The sequence below is a fragment of the Prionailurus viverrinus genome, chromosome B2 (genome assembly GCF_022837055.1).
Source record: "Prionailurus viverrinus isolate Anna chromosome B2, UM_Priviv_1.0, whole genome shotgun sequence".
Lineage (NCBI taxonomy): Eukaryota > Metazoa > Chordata > Mammalia > Carnivora > Felidae > Prionailurus > Prionailurus viverrinus.
In genome coordinates this window covers 4,889,491-4,909,020 of record NC_062565.1, presented here as the reverse complement: position 1 = coordinate 4,909,020, position 19,530 = coordinate 4,889,491, and the positions used below count along the sequence as shown (strand labels likewise).

At 41.7% G+C, this 19,530-nt stretch overlaps 1 protein-coding gene across 2 annotated transcripts; it reads right to left on the bottom strand.

Annotated features, from left to right (window-relative positions):
• Positions 1–1,869: 1,869 nt before the first annotated feature.
• CB2H6orf62 (chromosome B2 C6orf62 homolog) lies at positions 1,870–17,609 on the bottom strand. Of its 2 annotated transcripts, none has more exons than XM_047857886.1 (5): positions 16,515–17,609; positions 12,707–12,883; positions 11,762–11,884; positions 7,558–7,692; positions 1,870–3,281 (listed from the first exon to the last, which is right to left on the bottom strand). In XM_047857886.1, exons 1-5 carry the CDS (start codon positions 16,554–16,556, stop codon positions 3,156–3,158), a joined length of 603 nt encoding a protein of 200 aa, XP_047713842.1. In that variant the 5' UTR covers positions 16,557–17,609; the 3' UTR covers positions 1,870–3,155. The 2 variants fall into 2 exon arrangements, with proteins under 2 accessions (XP_047713842.1, XP_047713841.1); XM_047857885.1 differs by lacking the exon at positions 16,515–17,609 and adding an exon at positions 15,141–16,498.
• Between the last annotated feature and the right edge of the window lie 1,921 nt (positions 17,610–19,530).

The following is a 19,530-nucleotide window of genomic DNA, read 5'->3' as shown; positions in this document are numbered from 1 at the left end:
AATCACAAATCACTTAGTCCATTTCTCAAGTTCTGTTGAACGTGGCATTCTTAGTATTTCATTTTTGCATCATGGGGTCTTCTGAACATTTCATTAACTAAACATCAAAAAGAAAGGAAGCAACTTTAAATAAATTTGGAAACACCATCAGCAGTTAAAGGCTGAGTATTCTTTGCTTGTTTAGGAATACGTGCTTGATCTGTGCTCAACAGAGCAGACTTCCCCGGAGCAGTAAGCACACGGGGCACCCAGTTCTTGATTTCCGAGATTTCCCTCTAAAAGGAACCTGGGCTCCTTGGAGAAAATAGTGGATTCCGGGGCTACGGGGCTGAGATAGGGAAATTGACATGAACATTTCTTGTGCTTGAAAGTAAGCAAGTGTTCAAGTTCAAATAGTAAGAGGCATGCAAACTATGCAGTTTTGGGAAAGAGGAATTGAATCCACACCATGTAGGTAGATAATCCATGGCAGAGCTGGGAGGGCTCTTCCTTACAATAAAATGCTGATATATGTGGAGGGAGGGGTAAATAATGGAAAATTACCAATTTGCAGCTATGCTAGTGAAAGACTGGTTACACCAAAAATCAGAACTCCTCAGTAGAGCACCTGATGAAAAGCAGGGTACTTCCACGTTGCTCTCCAGACTGCTTCTTGGTTTCAAGGGGGGGAAACAGTAACTTTACAATGCAGAAACAGGCCTTGATCAATCAAAATGAACATTAACAAAGAGCAACTCGACAGTGCACTTCTGGATTGGGTGCTGGCCAGAATAATCCCAAATTTAACTGTGGAAAAAGAAACAGCATTCAAATGCAAAATGAGGAACACCTTATATTTTTTTAAAAAATTAGCCTACTCTTCAAAAATGTCAAGGTTATTAAACAAAGGCTAATGACCTGTTCCAGATTAGAGACTAGAGATGTGACAGCTACATTCAATGGTTTAAAAAAAGACATGAGGATATTAGGACAATTAAAACTGGAATATGGACAGGTGAAGGTGTATCAACACTGCATTTCCTGGATTTGGTTACTTCCCTGTGGTTATACAAGAATATCCCTGTACTTGGGACCTAGGCTGAAGCACTAGAAGTAAGGAATAAAGATGTACCCATGACATATGTACCAAATGCTCAGATCGTTCAGAAAAGACATATATATATATATATATATATATATATATGTGTATCTAGAAAAAGTGGGAAAAAATGTGGCTAAGACACGGGTAAAGGTTATACAGGAGTTTTGTGTATTACACCTTTTCTAAATTGACTCTAAAATAAAATTAAAAACTGACTTACTGAATACATCCAGTGTAATTCAACATAGTACAACAATGAAGAGTTTGGATCCTACAGAGACAGCTGGCCTGGTTTTAAATCTTCCCTGCTCCGCACATGAGCTTGGGCAAGTTACTGAACCTCTGCAGCTCTTTCCACTCAGGCTTGTGAGACCAGAGCTTCAAACAGGACCTGGCCATGATAAACATTCAAAGCCATGATTTCAAGTAGATTCTAAATTTTCAATTGATGAGAAAACGTGGAAGCATTTTGAAATTAGTACTTCTTGGGGCGCCTGGCTGGGTCAGTTGGTGGAGCATGCGACTCGTGATCCCAGGGATGTTGAGTCCAAGCCTCCGGTCAGTGTGAAGCCTACTTTAAAAAATATTTTTCTTTTCCATGAAGCAAGGAACAAGGCCAACCTGATACCTGTTAAAGCTTACAAAATGTCTTTGATTCCTATTCTTGAAACTGCAAACGCAAATGGTTTTTGTCCTGAGTTTACTGTGTGCTATGGACTGTAACATAACCCCCAAGGTCATCAGTAACACCACCCAGCGACTTGGAAAAAAAAAAGTTACCACTTCAGTTTTGTGTATTCACCTGAATAGTCAGGGAACTTTCACCTATTTTATTTAGGTTTTCATTTTTTTCAAATTCCAACCAGAAGCTAAATACATTTGGAAACCAGTAAGCACTAAGTTTTACTCCAAAGGAGTAGGATCATTCAGATTTACTCCATAAAAGTATGCAACCCTTAAGCAAAGCTTTTCTTCATTAAAAAGAAAAAACAAAAAACTATACAGTAGTCTTTCCTTATGTTCATTGCACAAAATGAGTTCTGCTTTTAGAGCTTTGACACTCTGTTTTTTTTTTTTTTTTTTTTTTAACAATTTAAGATGCCAACTTTAGTAACTTTTTTCTATTCCAAGAAACCCTCCTAAAGTTTTCTTTTAGGATGGTGTAGAAACCAGTATTTCTGCACAATTCACTGCATTTTCTTTGTAATAAAAACCTCTTCTCTTTAAAACCAAAAAACAAAAACCAAAAAAGGGAAGTCCTCTCCCTATCATGATTTCTGCAGCTATGCATGGATTTCTCAGTTTTACAGCTGCGTTAGCTACTTCAGACTCCAGATCTGCTTTAATGTGTAGAACTGTATCCACATTCAGCAGAATACTCTTTTATAACAACAACTTGGGGAAAGAGATCTGGAAATAAAATACATACATTTATTTATGAGTACCAGGAAACAAACATGGCCCAGTAAAACATGAGGCAAGAATGCCTACAATGAGATGCTTTTTTTTTTTCTTAAAAGATTTCTTCCCCGTGGTTGTATTTTTTTTTTTTTTTTTTTTAAACAACCACTTGTGGTCATTAGAATGAATCTGACAGTGCTCTGGAACGACGGTGATTACGGCAAAGCTATTCCGTTTGTCTCAATGTTATGTATACCTTTTACATTCCCTTCTCACCCTCTAAATACTGATGACAGATGTCAGAGAGGCAAAAACCAGCATAAATGGAAAGACCATCAAAAAAGAGTATCACCTTGTGCTTTCAGATACATTTAAGCATTTCAGTGTACAACTGTCCTTTCACTTCACATTTTTAGCAGAATGCTGATGCAGTGCAGCAAATATGCAAAGCATCTTCTTTCACACAGTCCGTGCAGAAGACACCTAATTTTTTTTAAGTTCTGAGACACAAATAATTAAAAAAAAAAAAATCCAGGATGAACACATTTCAAAATGCATAGTGTTCTGTGCATGAGTCCATTTTCTTTAAACTCTGAAAGAATAAAGTGTAAGAAAACAAGGAAACAAAATGCTGCTGCGCTCCCTGATCCTTTCCGCTCTGCTGGTCAGGCCCCTACTCCGGCATGTAAGGACGGAGGTGGTCCTCTATGGTGCCAACCGCCCAGTGCGTAAGCTGTTCCTGCGGCAGGTAGAGGCAGATGCTGCATAACTTGAAGATTGTAGCTTTGTTTTTCGGAGTCTGCAAGGGGAATCATTTTAATCTTAATAAAGAAGACCTTTACATAACCCATCAAGTGTCACATGAAGTCAATCTCCCATAATTCTATCAAGCACTTACACACAGCAATAAAGCACACAGATCAAGGGAACAGATTACAGTCTGTACCCACAGGGACCACAGTCTAGTTAGGAAGACACAACCTTGCCATATAAAATACAGAAAGAATAAGCATGATTATAAACTAAACAAACATTTAGAGAGTTTATTCAAACAAAAAACTGAAGTCAGAAAAGTCAACTTGGACAACTTGCTAAAGGAAAATAAGGTTAAAGGCCATAGAGACACATCTTAACAGAAGTTTGAAGTCATGTCTGTATATACAAGGACAACAAAAGTGTCATAGAAGTGAGGGCAAAGATATGAAATAGAAAAAAGAAAGACTGAAGCATAACCGGGGGTAAAGGACTGGAAGAAAGCAAAAGTATTACCAGAAAAATAAAACTGTAAGTATTATTTTTAAAAAGTAGTTACTTGGGGACACCTGGGTGGCTCAGTCAGTTTAGTGTCCAACTCTCAATTTCAGTTCAGGTCATGATCTCTCCGGTTTGTGAGTTCAAAACCTGCATCGGGCTCTGTGCTGACCATGCAGATCCTGCTTGGGATCCTCTCCCCCCACCCCCAACATCTCTGACCCTCCCCAGCTCTCTCTCTCTCAAAAAACAAAACATTAAAAAAAAAAAAAGTCACCATTTAACATCTAGCTTATGGCAAGTGTGCTAGGTGCTTTCACAGGTCACCACTGCCAGTAAACGCAAGACGGAATCTAAAACCCTTGAACCACCGCCTTCAAAGTTCTTTTCACTTCAGCACCTTTAAAAAAAGCAGTCTCTCTATATAAATAAACCACATAATGCACATATATTTTTTTACTTTAAAAAAATTTCTTAAGGTGTTTTGAGAGAGAGCGAGCATGAGTTAGGAGGGGCAGAGAGAGAGAGAGGGAGAGAGAGGATCCCAAGCAGGCTTCACACTGCCAGCACAGTGCCCGACGTGGGGGGATCGAACTCAGGAAACCACGAGATCATGACCTGAGCCAAAACCAACAGACACTTAACCAACTGAGCCACCCAGGTGCTATTTTTTCACTTTAAATGCTACAACAACCTTATGAATATCGTTTATTCAATTTAACAAAAAAACACACTCACAGAAGTTACCTGTCCAAGATTTCATAGCCAGTCAGTGGCTGCATGTGGATTAGAACCCAGACTCCAGGCACGTGCCTCTCTACCACATTCCCCTCCAAAATTATGATTTGGTCTAGCTCTTTCCATACATCTTGCATTATGAAGGACATACGATCTCTGCTAGACGACTGTGATCAAGTTCTTTCGTTTCCTGATTTCCTCACCTCTAAAATGGGAGTAAGAAGACCTACGTTTCCCAGGACTGTGGGGAGGATGACGTGAGCTCATGCCTGTACGGCTCCTTGAGGCCGGTAAGTAACGCACCCTGCGTTGGCCACCCTGGTGGGTCCCTCGATCCTCTTGACAGGGCAGGTATGGCAACACATCTCCGGGTCAGGAAGACCAGTAATGACCGGAGTGAAAGATGCACCTAAGAGCGCTAGAGACCAGATGCATCTACAGTCAGGGTTGACACCAGCCATCGCACTGCCCACAATTAAGGTTCCTAGGACTTGGGACTTCCAATGCAAAAATCAGGGCATTCCAGACAGACAGACAGACTGCTGGTCACCCTACCTACAACATGAACTTAGCTGACAAGCTTACAACTTTCTTTTCATTAAAAGGATTCAAGCTATTTGCTTCATAAAGCATAAACATCTGACTTTGATATAAAACAGAAGACGATTTCCTACTTATCTAGCAACGTTACTCCTTCAAGCCACTAGCCATTTCTATATAGTATTATTGATCTGTACATTTGCGTGATAATCGGGGTGTCTGGGTGGCTCAGTCAGTTGAGTGACTGACTTTTGATTTCGGCTCAGGCCATGATCCCAGGGTTGTGACACTGAGCCCTGCGTAGGGTTCTGAGCTGAGTGTGAAACCTGCTTAAGATTCTCTCGCTCTCCCTCTGGCCCTCTCCCCAGCTTACACTCTCCCAATCTCTATTGTGGATTCCATAATAGAAGTCAACAGCCTGCTATCCAGTATTATCTAAGTAAGTTACTCAAATGAAAGTACACTATAAGTAATTAAAAAGGAAAACTAAGGCAACTTCAAAATATCCACCATAGGAGAACTAAGGTAAAGATGAAACAGAAAAGAAAACCCCCAAAACCCACCCAAGTCGTATGTTTTTTGTTAGTTTTATGAAATGCCTCCACTGAAATTAACTTTCTTCCCATAGTTATTTGTACCTATAATACCATATGTGTTTTAAAATGTTCTTACAAGATACAAAGTCAACATCTAATCTTCCTAAGGAGTCTTCAGTTCCTTGAAGGTAGCAGTAGGATTCACCTTCATGCTTTTACTGTCATACTCTCTAGTAAAAATAAACAATGTTCTACAATGCATAACTAGTATCATAAATACTCTTCTAAATCACCTGCCCGGTGAGGCCTTCTCTGGTGACACCATTTAAGAATTCTGATCCAATGGCTTATGTACCCCGCACCATCTTCTCTTAGCACTCATCACGTGAGTTGCATACTGTACTTCTCTGCTGCTGGGCCTCCCCTACCATGCAGTGGGAGTCCCTGATGACAGAATTTCTGTCTAATGGGTTCACTGTTGCACAGCACCTGGCACACAGTAGTAGGCATTCATTTGTTGAATGAATGGTAATTAAAGCGATGCTATTTTTAAAGGTTAATAACAAAACATGTTATAAATTCTAAGTGATGATACTCAGGTTTAGGTTGATGAGATAAAGAACGTTCCACAGAATAAAAAAGAATCTGGAATACCTGCATCACTTAAATTGAAAGTGCTTATTTAAAACACATTTGGATCTTTTAAATACAGATGTATTTTATCCCTTCAGATTTTTAAAATAAATAATCTTTATTTTTGAGACAGAGCGTGAGCAGGGGAAAGGCAGAGAGAGAGGGAGACACAGAATCCCAAGCAGCTCAGAGCTGTCAGTACAGAGCCCGATGTGGGGCTCCAACTCGCAAACTGAGAGATCATGACCTGAGCCGAAGTCGGACGTTTAACCGACTGAGCCACCAAGAAGCCTCCAGATTTTTATTTATAAGATCTAAGGCTACAGCGTCTCAAAACATAATCTGTGTTACTAACCACCTGAAGATTTTCTTCAAAACACAGATTCTGATCAAGTAGGATTGGGGTAGGGCCTGAGAGTCCACATATTTAAGAATCTGCTATGATCTGTTGACCGTACTTTACTTAGAAAAGCTCTACCGCAGGGTTTCTTAAAACACTGTTTTGGGGTGCCTGGGTGGCTCAGTCGGTTGAGCTTCTGACTTCAGCTCAGGTCATGGTCTCGCAGTTTGTGAGTTCAAGCCCCGCGTTGGGCTCTGTACTAACAAAACAGCTCAGAGCCTGGAGCTTGCTTCGGACTCTGTCTCTCTCTGTCTCCCCCTCCCCCACTCATGCTCTGTCTCTATCCCTCGAAAATAAATGTTAAAATTTAAAAACAAAAAAACCACGCTGTTTTAAGTTCACTGGAGTTTACTAGAATCATGACTTTTAAAAGCTCTCAGGCAGTTCTAATATGCAGCAAAGTTTGGGAACCACTATTCTAGGGTGAGGCCCAGGGTATCTTTTGATTTTTAAATAACTTCAAAAATAATGCAGTTTTTAAGTGGCAAAACAGAATTAATTAACGCATATGGAAAAATAATTTGCTGGGTGCCTGGGTGGCTCAGTTGGATCTCCCCGTTTGTGAGTTCGAGCCCCACATCAGGCTCTCTGCTATCAGTGCAGAGACTTCTTTGGATCCTCTGTCCCCCTCTCCTTCTGTCCCTACCCTGCTTGCACTCATTCTCAAAAATAAACATTTTTAAAAAATCTTTTGCTAACAAGTTTTTTTTTTTTTTTTTTTAGTTTATTTATTTTGAGAGAGAGCATGATTGGGGAAAGGGCAGAGAGAGAGAGGGAGACAGAGAATCCCAAGCAGGCTCCACATGGCTCAAACTCACAAAACTGTGAGATCATGACCTGAGCCAAAACCAAGAGTTGGACACTTAACCAAATGAGCCACCCAGGCGCCCCTAATGAATAAGCTTTTTAAATGAGGAGTTAAGTGGAAGGAAGGCAGGCAGGCAGGGAAAAAAAAATTAAAATTAAAAAATGCTTACCTGCAAGTGCTGTCTGTCAATGAAGAGAAACACTGACTGGTTAGGATTGTTGACAACAATTCCAGTCTTGTCCTTGCGGCTCAGTACATGCAGAAACTGTTTTTCATAGTCACCGTGATGAAACTCAAATTTGGCCTAATTAAGAAACACATTTACATGTAAGTACAAAGACGTTACCGTACTTGAAACATCTACCGCATCCACAGGCATCGAGTTGTGCCATCCAATGCGGTGGCCAACTGTGCCTACTCAAGTTTAACATATTAAATGCATTTTAAAATTCAGTCCTTCGCTAACACTAGCCACATCTCAAATATTCAATAATCACATGTGGCCAGTGGCCACCATTCTGAATAGTCTGTTGAGATACATAGCATTGCCTTTATCACAGAAAGTTCTAGTGAACAGCACTCCATTACAGAATTCGACCTTCAAGAAAAACACTGCATCAGGGTGACTAGATCCTCATTCTCAATGATTTTAGGCCAAATTCTATAAAACTAGATTTTCAAACCTACATGGCTCAAGACTTCCAACATATTTGGTGTCCCCCAATGTAATGCTTAAATAAGCCGAATGACACCTCCCTCCTTTTTATTATAAAGAACACACTACAGACAGCTTTTACGAAGAGATGTATTCCAATCTCAGCAGTACATGTCACTATTTACGTGACCTTGTACATATCCCCTAACTTTTCTAAACTTCAGTTTCATCTCAGGTTCTAACCCATCAGGACAGTTAAGGGGATTAAATGATACATAAAGCCCACACCTGAAAGGTATCCAGTCCTAACATAGATGGACTTGAGGATGTTATCAAATCAAAATTTTAAAGATGTTTTCATGTGGGGTTTTTCAGATTAAAAAAAACTTTAAGTTAGGAAGAAGTATTCTCAAATCAGAACATCCTTTTACTCTTTTAACATGAGGAAAATCAACTCCATCCTCCCACAAAACGTCCGTGGAGACACTAAGTGCTGGGTGAAACAACCAAGCTAATGGAAAATTCAAAAAGCAGAGAAACCTTAAAGATCTCTTTATTTATATATAATGTTCAATTATTTTAAGAAAGACTGTTATTAGTCCATTTGACTCAACTTTTATCTTCTTATGTCAAGACAGCAAGAAACACTGACAAGGAAAAACCAGTTCCTGCGATCTAGAATTTGACTGCCTAGCTTCTCTTATAAGCCATAACATAAAATGATATGCTACTCCCACAATTGCATGGAAAAAGGATATTCGACTGTATCTCTGCACAAATTCAAATATTTATGAATATGAAAATAAGGCTACTAAGGCTCTGACACGGCTCAAAAGGACACGCACATGCAAATATAAAACCTAACTTGCTTCAAATCTTTCCTAGAATAAGCTGAGGTTATCTGTAAAATCCTAAACTGAGTTCCTATCTTCAGAGTGCTACGTGAAGAAGGGAGAAATAATTACCACAGCGGGCGCTGTAGGCAGTATTAGCAAATGATTGTGGATTGGGCCTTGAAAGAGGACAGTAATTTTCCCCGGGAAAGCGCTAAGAAAAGGTAATTTGGAAAATGCCATTCCAGGAAACAGGGCCAACATTAAGCACAAATGTGTCAAAATTAAAACACTATTCAAGCAAGTGGGGCACCCGGCTGGCTCAGTCAGTTGTGCATCCAACTTGGGCTCAGGTCATGATCTCACGGCTCGTGACTTTGAGCTCCGCATCGGGCTCTGTGCTGACAGCTCAGAGCCTGGAGGCTGCTTCGGATTCTGTGTCTCCCTCTCTCTTTCTGCCCTCCCTGCTTGCACTCTGCCTCTCTCTCTCAAAAATAAACAATTATTAAAAAACTTAAAAAAAAACAAAAAACTGTTCAAGTAAGAAAGCTTCAAGTATTCCAGTATGGCAAATACCAGGGAGAGACTAGAAGAGGCCAGTAGAACATCACACTGAAAAGAGATTTCAGTGAGACTGAAAAGGGGTTCTATGTTTCTGTGGCATTTCAATTCTATCCTATTGAATACATAAAGATTTGGGAAGGAAGGAATAGTCCCCACCAAAAAAGAAAACCCTAATAAGCAGCATGAAAGCAATGCCGAGAAGTAACAAAATATTTGAACAGTGTGATGAAGAACTAACGCAGCAAGAGCATTTAGGGATAAAGAGGAAAGAAGAGAGATTTTAAAGTGTACCTCCTAGTACTTTGAATATAGTAGGAACTTGTTATTGAAAAACAACCTTTACTCTGGTTCCTACTAAATCTCATTACTATTCAAACTTTAAAGTGCTTCAAGGGGCGCCTGGGTGGCTCAGTCAGTTGGGTGTCTAACTTTGGCTCAGGTCAGGTCATGATCTCGCAGTCCGTGAGTTTGAGCCCTGCATCTGGCTCTGCTGACAGCTTGGAGCCTGGAGCCTGCTTCAGAATCTGTAACTCCCTCGCTCTCTGCCCCTCCCCCACTGACGCCTGGTCTCAAAAAAAAAAAAAAAAAGTTAAAAAAAAAAGTTAAAGTGCTTCAAGAGTCAAAGAATCAAAAAAAACAAAAGAAAGTTTTCAAATTGAAGTTTATCCTTCCTTCTTTCATTTACCTCAAGAACGAAATTATTTATATTTATGACCTCTCATTCAGGATACTAATTATTTTAAATTACAAGGGAAGTAAGTTCATCTTTACACTATTAACTTGTTTCCTAAAGCTGAACTCTAAACTTACCTCTGTCCTATATAGTGCTTATACTCAGTCCACCTCTACCCTATATAGTGCTTACACTCAGTCCATAATATTAGGTTTTTATAATACAGGGCACTTCCCACAGTACAGAGTAGCAAATTCTGAGCATAAGCTTTACAGGAATTACGTCTTGACTGCCACTTAACTGCATGACCTTGGGCTGTTTAGCTAATCCGCAACTGCCTCGGCGTCTTCCTTGGCAAAAGGAGGCTCCTGTCTGCATCGTTATTGTAAGGATGAAGATTAAATGTATATATTCAGGAGACAGCCTAGCACAACTCTCAAACACCATTATTTGAAAAAGTAGTGCTTGACTTGAGACAAGACTATTTTAACACAACTATCCCAAATAAGGTCTCAGAGGGAAAGAGAAGAGAATTGGAAATTTTTAAAAATACAGGGAGAAGTGAACCAGTTTCCCAGTGAAAAATTCTGAATGAAAAAAAAAAATCCTTCCAGTGCTTCTGGACAGCAGTTACAGCTGATGCGTAAGACATGCTCTGATAACTACAAACACGCCCCATCATTCCTGGTCTTCCTGCTTGCCACATTAAACTTCTATTCTCCAGCACATTCACGTGAGTTAGTATCATCCATTAAAGGAAAACATGAATACGCAATACTTTTACCCACATTTAGGGCTATATGTTAACTTTAGAACTTATTTCTGTCAAATGAATCTTAGAAAAAGAACGATAATTTGAGCTGTTGTGCAGAACATTACCATGGGGACAGGGGGAGTATACCAATTTGTTCATACACAAAAGCACCATAAAGATACTTCATAGTAATGGATAAATGCAAAATTTTTTCAATCATAATTTTCGCTATTTTTATTATAGATATAAGTATGATTGATGTATTTATGACATTTACATATAGGTAGAATAAAACTTGGCCATACCTGACCTAGCAGTAACCATGTTGGTATTTCAGGGGAGATTACTTTACTTTCTCCTATGCATATAAAGCTACCATACATAAAATTAGGATCACTGCCTCAAGGGCAAATGCTCTTCAACACTAGAAACTAGTACATCAAATGACAAGTCAAAAGTTGGCAGGGATGTCCAGGAAGATTACTTCACCACCACTACCAGATTTACTCCTCTCTTGTATAGTTTTATACACAAATCTACTTTTAGAAAAGGATTTCTTATATCAGACTCCTTTGAGAACCAGATGGTTAGGTATACTATTTTGGGAGTACAATTTCAGAGGAGCGATCACCTGAGTTCATTCATGGGCCCCTCTGTAAATCTATCCTCAAAGATTTTCTCTAGCTGTTATTTCAAAGACACACTGGAGTAGTTAGGACCACCTCTCATTCTCAAGAGATTCTGTCACCCAAATGCTTTCTCCTCTTGCATCACAATATCCAAACAGACGAGAGCAACTCATGAGTTAAAACTGATTAGAACGCCTATTCTCAAAAAATTTAAGTTAGGCCCTATTTACTCACTTAAGTACACACCACACTTAGAATAAAATACCTGAACAGGCCTAAAAGGCTCATCAGATTCCTTCCACCTAGAAAACAGGAGACAGACAATTTTTTCAATATCATTCCGAGGCCAAAGAATGAAATCCATCTCCTGAGTACAGCCAATTACATCCTATAAAATGACCAAAAAAAAAAAATTACTTTCAAAGAAACAAAGTTATAACAAGCAATGAATGTCACCAATTACAGGTTTGATTACAGAAACATTTCACAAGTACAGAAGGTGCGTGAAGCATCATTTTATGTTTTAAGAGGTAAGAGGAATAGAACAGTACCCAATCTGACTAGCCCATGGCCTACTTCTAATCTTTATCTTGTAGAGTCCACATACTCAGTCCAATGTTGCTCATATCAAGACCTAGATTAATCAGCACATGGTGAAAACTCCAACTCAGGCTGATTTTTCTGGTTAAGTCCCAGTATTTTTTATTTCCATTCTTCAAAAGCAGAACCTAGTTCATATATAAGCAAAGCTGTCTTGGTATTTTTATTATATACTTACACAAAACTATTTTCTCCATTCTTGTTCCTTATTATCATAGTCCAGCGTATTAATTTTCAAAGGCCAGTAAACCTTTCAGACCAGTACATGGTTCTTTCTAACCTTCCCCCACGCCACTAATTGTGGGGATCTCCTGTTCAAATATGTTCATACTAACTTCCAAAGAGTTGCAGAAATTTAGAAGATTGACAGCAGTAATTCCTTCTACTTTAACTTATAAGGAGCACGTCAGTTCTCTCCCCAAAAAAGAAAATCCAATAAACAGTAACATAAAACATTATTCACGGCAACAATACACACCACTATCAGCATAACACCACACGCAAAAAGTCATCCATGTTTTATTTGAAGTCAACTTCATTCTAAGGGGGAAAAAAATGTAAGTTTAACTTATAAAAACTTACCAAATCAGGACTGACAAACAGAACTTACCCTTCTCATAGACTGGTATCGAGGAGCATGGAGCTGTACCACATCCTTCTGTAAAAGCTCTATGGAACTTTCCAAGGAATAGCTAGAATCTCGCACACCTTTCAGGATATTTTCTTCGTAATTATTTGTCATAACTGGTATAACCTCAGACACTTCAAAAAGTGCTGATTTTTTCTTCTACAAGGAAAAAACAAAGTGTATTAACCCACCAATAGTAGCACATTGTCTTTTAACACCCAGTTCATGTTACAATGTCATGTATCCTTATTCTAGTATTAACTGAAGTGATTTTTTATAATGAAATGCCAGATTTTCAAATAGGTGGTTCCTTCTGTTCTCCCTCCAACCCCCATCACTCCCGTTACCCCTACCACACACAAACAGGCTATAATAAGAATGTTTTACTGCACGCTCTTACAGTATCCAGAACAGGTAACTTATTTTAAACAGTAATATTTCTTAAACATGGTGAGAGATAAACACTAGACACACCTAATGCTAAAAAAAAAAAAAAAAAAAAAGTGATTTACTCTTGATGTACTTTCATCTAACTGATTCTACACAGTTAAATTAAAATCTCAACAGTTTAAAAACAAAGCTGTACAAACTACCATTTTTTAACTCCTTAAAAGAGTCAAGTATCATTACCACTTTTACGTATTACATAAAAGTGTCAATATACGAAACAAGAAAAAAAATTAAAAGACGACCAAACTGAGTTTCAAATTTACTTGTAACCAAGCACTCATCAATTTAGGTTATAAAATTCATGAACTACTCAGGACAATTGCCTGGGCACTGTCCATTCAGAGTAAAAACGGGTTTTCATGGTGTTAAAGAACTAGATGGTACAACTCAGGGCATCTTCTATATTAAAAGAACCTCACCAAGTATGTCTTGGATTTAGTTCTACTGAACTTATAATACCTTCAATTAAAATCTGATCTTCTCAATTCTGCAGTCAACACATCAACAAAAAGACAAAATGGAAAAGTCAATCCCTGGTACTACCCAATCTTGGGATAATCACTTCAAAACCACCACTCTGAAATCACTTTGCAATGCTATATACTCCAGCAGCCAAAAGCATCCTTAAATACAGGCATACCTTGGAGATATCGTGGGTTCAGTTCCTGACCACAGCTATAAAGCTAATACCACAATAAAGCATGTCAAATTAATTTTTTGGTTTCCCAGGGCGTATAAAAATTATGTTTACACTACACTGTAGTCTATTAAGTGTGCAAGAAGCATTAGGTCTTAAAAAAAATAATGTACATATCTCAATTGAAAAATATTGCTAAAAAATGTTAACGATCCTCCGAGCTTTCAGCAAGTAGTAATAACTGATTGTAGATCACCATAACAAATACATTGATTAAAAGAAAGCCTAAAGTATTTCTAGAATTACCCAAATGTGACACAGAGGCATGAAGTGCATAGATGCTGTTGGAAAATGGCGCTGACAGACTTACTCAATCCAGGGTTGCCGCAAACCAAAATACCCACGAAGCACAGTAAAGTGAAGAGCAATAAAACCACGGTTTGCCTGTACAAATACTCTTCAAGAGTTAAGAGTGGGGTAAATACCCAGGAAACTTCCAAATATTAAATAGATGCCACACTAAGAATCTATTTCTGGTCTGAAATTAGCTCACAACTTCGGTGCAACAATTAAAGCAGTAGTTCCTTATACTCATAACCTAATCTCATGTCAAACAGATCATTGAAGAAACTGGCCATTTTAAGTTGCAAAAAAAATAAATACTGCTTTTATAATGTTCTCTTTGACTACTCACAACTCAGTTGTTTGCTATTTAACCGTGTAGTTAATTCTGATTCCGTTCACCACCCCCTCCTCGAAATTTCAATGTCTTTAGGTCCTTTTGAATTTTAATAAATTGCACTTCTAAACACAAATTAACCATTAACAGTATTTAGTTGTTCCTAAAAATTAAAGTGTATTGTAATCCATTAAATGTACCAAGAGAAAAGGTATCTTTAGCAAGAAGTTGAACAGACTAGTTTCAGCACATAAACATCTTGATTCTAATTTACCACTTTCAAACGTCCTGCTTTATAGACAATCCTTCAATTAATAATATTCTCCATGTAACTCTACATAAATGTAATTTATTGTAAAACAGAAATGCGAGTTTTACAACGTTGCTCCCCCCAGGTTAACTAAAAATAGACCCTACTAAGCTTTAGAGTATTTCCAAACCAACAAGTCCTCCAGCCTTCCACGGGGAGTTACCCGGCATGGCACCAGCTCGAGCAGAGAATTCCCCATAAGGGTCAAAGTGAAAGCACATACGTAGACTTCTGTCAACCACTCTTTAACCTAACACGCACGTATTTAAGGGTAACAAATAACTTAATATACACTTACAAAAATCACTTGTGCTAATTCACATTAAGAATTTTAAATTACCTTCTCCTTGAATACAAAGGCAATATACATCTTGAAGTCAAACTGGTCAGCTAGAGATTCTTTTTTCTTTCTAAGCTGAGCACGTAGTCTGTTCAGAGCTTGTTTCTTCCGGGAGTTTGGGTCCCCCATTTTGAAATACAGGTGGTACTAAAGCCTTTGGAAATTGTCACTAAACTATGGGCACTTTTTCTTAAGACTCAAGTACAACAGAAACAAGTCATTTTTTTTTCCTGCTAATATGATTGAATAGCTAAAATCACGACTGTAACCCAAAAACTGCACCTTCTGGCAATATTAGCAGACTGTCATATTACAGGGTCAAGAAACAAAAGCTGCTGTCCAGTCATGTTTGGACAATAACGTTTGGGGTTATGGGGAAAGAGGAAGGGGAGGAAGGAAAGACAGAGAGGAGAAAATACTTGGAACTAACTTTTTGGAAAACGCATTTGGCTTAAATGCCAAAATAAAGGCTTTGGGGGGAAATGAAAAGCCTATTATCAGGATTTAGGTGTGCAATAAAACACAGCTGACACCAGTCCAATCCTTCAAATCCATCCGGATTTTTCCCCCTCTTTAGAGAAGGGATTATGATAAGGAACGGGGCGGGGGGGGGGGGGGGGGGGAGTGTAATGATCCCTGCTTTCCAAATACCAAAACAAAAAAATTATAAAGGGGGGGGAAAGAAAAACCCAACCCCCCCCCCAAACACCAAAACAGGGTAGGTGAAGGAAACCGAAATATCCAATTGGGTTTTACCCAGCCAGATCCATGGCTGCAGTACCTAATCAATTCTTAAGTTATTCCAGATTTCACTATTGCTATGTATTGCCAGTGCTTGTTATTGATTACACTTGGTGGTGAGCAAAGAGAAAAGTGCAAAATCGGTAGAGAAGGAAGGGGAGAGGTACAGGGTTTCCCTGCAATCAACTACAGTGTATACCGGGGGCGGACAGGTGTTGCCCAAAGGAGCCATGAGAAGAAACAGCGGAGTCATTACCAACTTCCCCATCACCCACATTTTCACCCTCAGGCGACTGCTAATGCTGCTGCCATGGAAAATCATGATGGCAGAGAGAAAGGGGGTATATGACACGATATAACAGTTATTCCGGCTCTGTGGCTGGACCTGGTTAATGCCCGGGATCCCAACACCCCCAGCCCTGCAATGAGTCCTACATTCCCCAAGGGAGCCTTCCCTAGGAATCTGGCCCCGTTCAAGATCGTGGGGAGTGCGACTTATCTTCTTGCGAGCATTGCTGAGGCAAAGGCGGTGGGCTCTTCTCCCAGACAGATCCCAGGCAGCGCCCAGGGACCACCTGCCTTCCACCCCCCAGGTCCCACCCCCACCCTTTGCCTTCAGCGGCAGCGACTCACTCGCACCACGGGAGACACAGGATCACTCGGGTTTTCACTCATTTCATCGTGGAAACAATTCCCGCCCGGGTAGAGGAGGCGGGAGAGGGAAAATGGGATGGATCAGTGGGAAAAAAAGAAAATAGTTGTGTTAATATGAATTACTTTTTAAAGTACGCCCAGCCCACCCCCCCCCCGGAAAAAAAAAAAAAAAAAAAAGGCCCTGAAGTTCCCGGATTCCGGATTAAGCTCGCTCGCTCTCTCTCACGTTGAACAGACCATGTTTCCCGAGTTTGGCTAGTTTAGGGTGGGGTCATTAGTTGGTTTCCCGAGGGGGCAGAGGGGTGGAACCGAGGCAGCTGGGACGGGGGCGGGTGACGGGGAAATGGCCTCCCTGTCCCCGCGCAGACCGGGACTCACTGACCGACGCTCGGGCGGGGTTCGGGCCCTCTAGCCGCAGCCTGCGGGCGGAGCGGTGGCGGCGGCAGAAGAGGAGGCGGCGGCGGGGGCGCTGCTCGCAGCACGGGCAGGAGCCATGTCAAGAGAAAACCACCAGCCAACTGAGCCCCTCCATCCCCGCTGCAGTGCGCACTGTGACCGGGCCGCCCGCGCTGCTGCCGCCGCTCAGCCCCCACCTGGGACCCATAGTCTGGCTCGGCGCCCCGGGCGGCGGCGGACGGAAGGACGCGGAGGCGGCGGCGGCGAGAGAGAGAAAGAGAGAGAAAGAGAGGAGAGAGAGAGAGACCGAGAGAAAGGAGGAGAAGTAACGAGGAGAAAGAGGGGTGGGATTGGTACTGGCGGCGGAGGGGGAGGGGAGGAAGGGGAGGGGAGCCCTGCGCTACGGGGTCTGTCAGCGAAGCAAACCCCCCAAAATAAAGTTATTTCAGTTCAAGCATCTGCTCTCGAGTCTTTCTTCCCCCACGGTCGGGTTCCGGCTCTCAGGAAGGAAGGTCGAGGAGACCCGGAGGGGGCAAAGCCGAAGCGGAGGGTGAGAGTCCGCGGTGGCACAGCCTCGTTTCCCCCCCAACCGCAGGCTGCGGAAACGGCGGCGGCCTCGGGCGCCTCCCGGGTCCGGGGCAGAATCGCGTTTGAGGAGGGGAGCGAGAACAAACAACTTAAAATGGCAGCGACGGCCGCTGCGTCACACGCCCCTCGCCGGCGCCGCCCAGAACTCTCTGCGGCTGCGCACCGCGCGGGCCGCCACCATCTGCACAGAGCGAGAGGGGGAGGGAAGGCTGGAGGCGGAGAGTGTCCCGTGGTTATCAAGCAGAGAGGAAAGAAGAGCAGCAGAAGAGAGTATGAAGAAGCTTTCCAAAGGATGAGTCTTTGAAATTAAACTTCTTAGTTGACATTCCCGCCTCCAAGGAGAGTTTGAGAATAGAGACTCCCCTCCAGAGCAGCATGGAGTTTCCATGGGGCGTGGCAAGTTGCAACCCATACTCCCGCCGCCCCCTCCGTCTGGCTGTCCCAGCTCCTGAGTTGGCTCCTCGCCCCACCCGCTCACTGTCGTCATAAAGCCACGCCCTTCCCTCGCCCGCACAAAGCACCCGGATGGAGTCCCTCTTCCGGGGTCTCGGTCGGCCCCCGCGATAGGTCTGGCGGCGAGTCTGAGCTGAGCCAGCGGGCTGAGAGTTGGCGGAGGCGGGGGCGGAATGAGGGAGGAAAAGGGAAGTGTGATGGGAGGTCGGGGACGATCCCCGTTTCACCTCACTGTGCTTCACTTCTAACTACAGGGTCTGCGCGCAGGGTCTTGCAGCGAGAAGCTGACAACTCCTTTCCAGCGCCTGGAATGTCAGCCGCGCGCTGCGGAGAGTGTCTTCCACGGGTCCCACGTGGCTCCGTCCCCACCTCGCCACGTGCGCGGGCAGGGAGGGCGGTCCTCAGGCTCTGAGGAAGGTCACCGTTGGACGCCTTTGGAACGTGGCTGCTGTGACTTGGGAGAACGACAGTTGCACCTGCGGATCCTCCCCCGTTTCAGAATACAGTTTCTACTGGGATCCCCCAGGACCTGAGAGACCTAGTGCCCTATGTAGTTCACGGTCTTAGGAAAATAGGAAGAGGGTACTGTGGGGCGTTTGCCGATGAATCAAGGGCGTTGAGGCCCATTTTTCAGAGCTCTGATGTGCTGATAACGCAGTTATAAGTCGGTAATCAGCAAAAGTCAATGCTCGACAGAAGTAAAGCTACACTCCTTTATGAACTCTACTCAGTATGATGAAATTTAGAAGTCCCTCGGATTACTGCCTTTCACTTGGGAAAATCAAAATAGAGTACCTGCAATACCCTTTTTTTTCACCCATGACCCAAAAGAATTATTTGTGAGCTACCATTCCATATAGATTCTTGTCCAGAACTGAAAGATGAAATTCCTGCTACTGCTTCCCTGATTGATTTTCACAATCACATACTGATAATTGTAAATCATCACTATTGAAGATTTAGGGTAGTTCATGACATTTAGTTACCAAAAAAAGATATTAAAAAAATTAACACTGGTTCATGTCTTTTTTTTCCCTACGAAGAACATTTTTTGTTAAAGCAGATTGTAAGTCAAGCTTTTTAAAATAATTTTTTTTAGTTTATTTATTTTGAGAGACAGAGCGAGCAGAGACAGAATCCCAAGCAGGCTCCATGCTGTCAGTGTGGAGCCCAACTTGCCGCTCAAACTCACAAACTGGGAGATCAGGACCTGAGTTGAAATCGAGAGTCAGAGGCTTAACCAACTGAGCCACCCAGCCGCCCCAGCAGATTATAAGTCCTTATCAGTACAAATACATACAGCTCACATTTAATTGTAAAGCCAACGTTCAAAAGTAAAAATGAGATGGGATCTCATGTTACCAAAGGTCAAGTGGCTGCAACTGGCAACAGGATGCTCTGCTCTCCTCAAGTGAGCGGACAGACTCCCACACAGCTAATAAAACCAGATTCTCCACCCCCACAAATCTAAGAGACAAAACAAAACCCACCAAGACCCGCGTGACAAACCAACACGGTAACCCGTGCTCCCATGGATGGATATGATGATGTCACCGTT

What these genes read in the sequence shown, in the direction of transcription:
- CB2H6orf62 (XM_047857885.1), bottom strand. Translation starts at nt 15,269, where the DNA reads ATGGGGGACCCAAACTCCCGGAAGAAACAAGCTCTGAACAGACTACGT. An exon ending in AGCCTTTTAGGCCTGTTCAG is followed by an intron (nt 7,693 to 11,761) that starts GTATTTTATTCT and finishes TTTCTTAATTAG; the next exon opens with GCCAAATTTGAGTTTCATCA. An exon ending in TTGACAGACAGCACTTGCAG is followed by an intron (nt 3,282 to 7,557) that starts GTAAGCATTTTT and finishes TTCCCCTTGCAG; the next exon opens with ACTCCGAAAAACAAAGCTAC.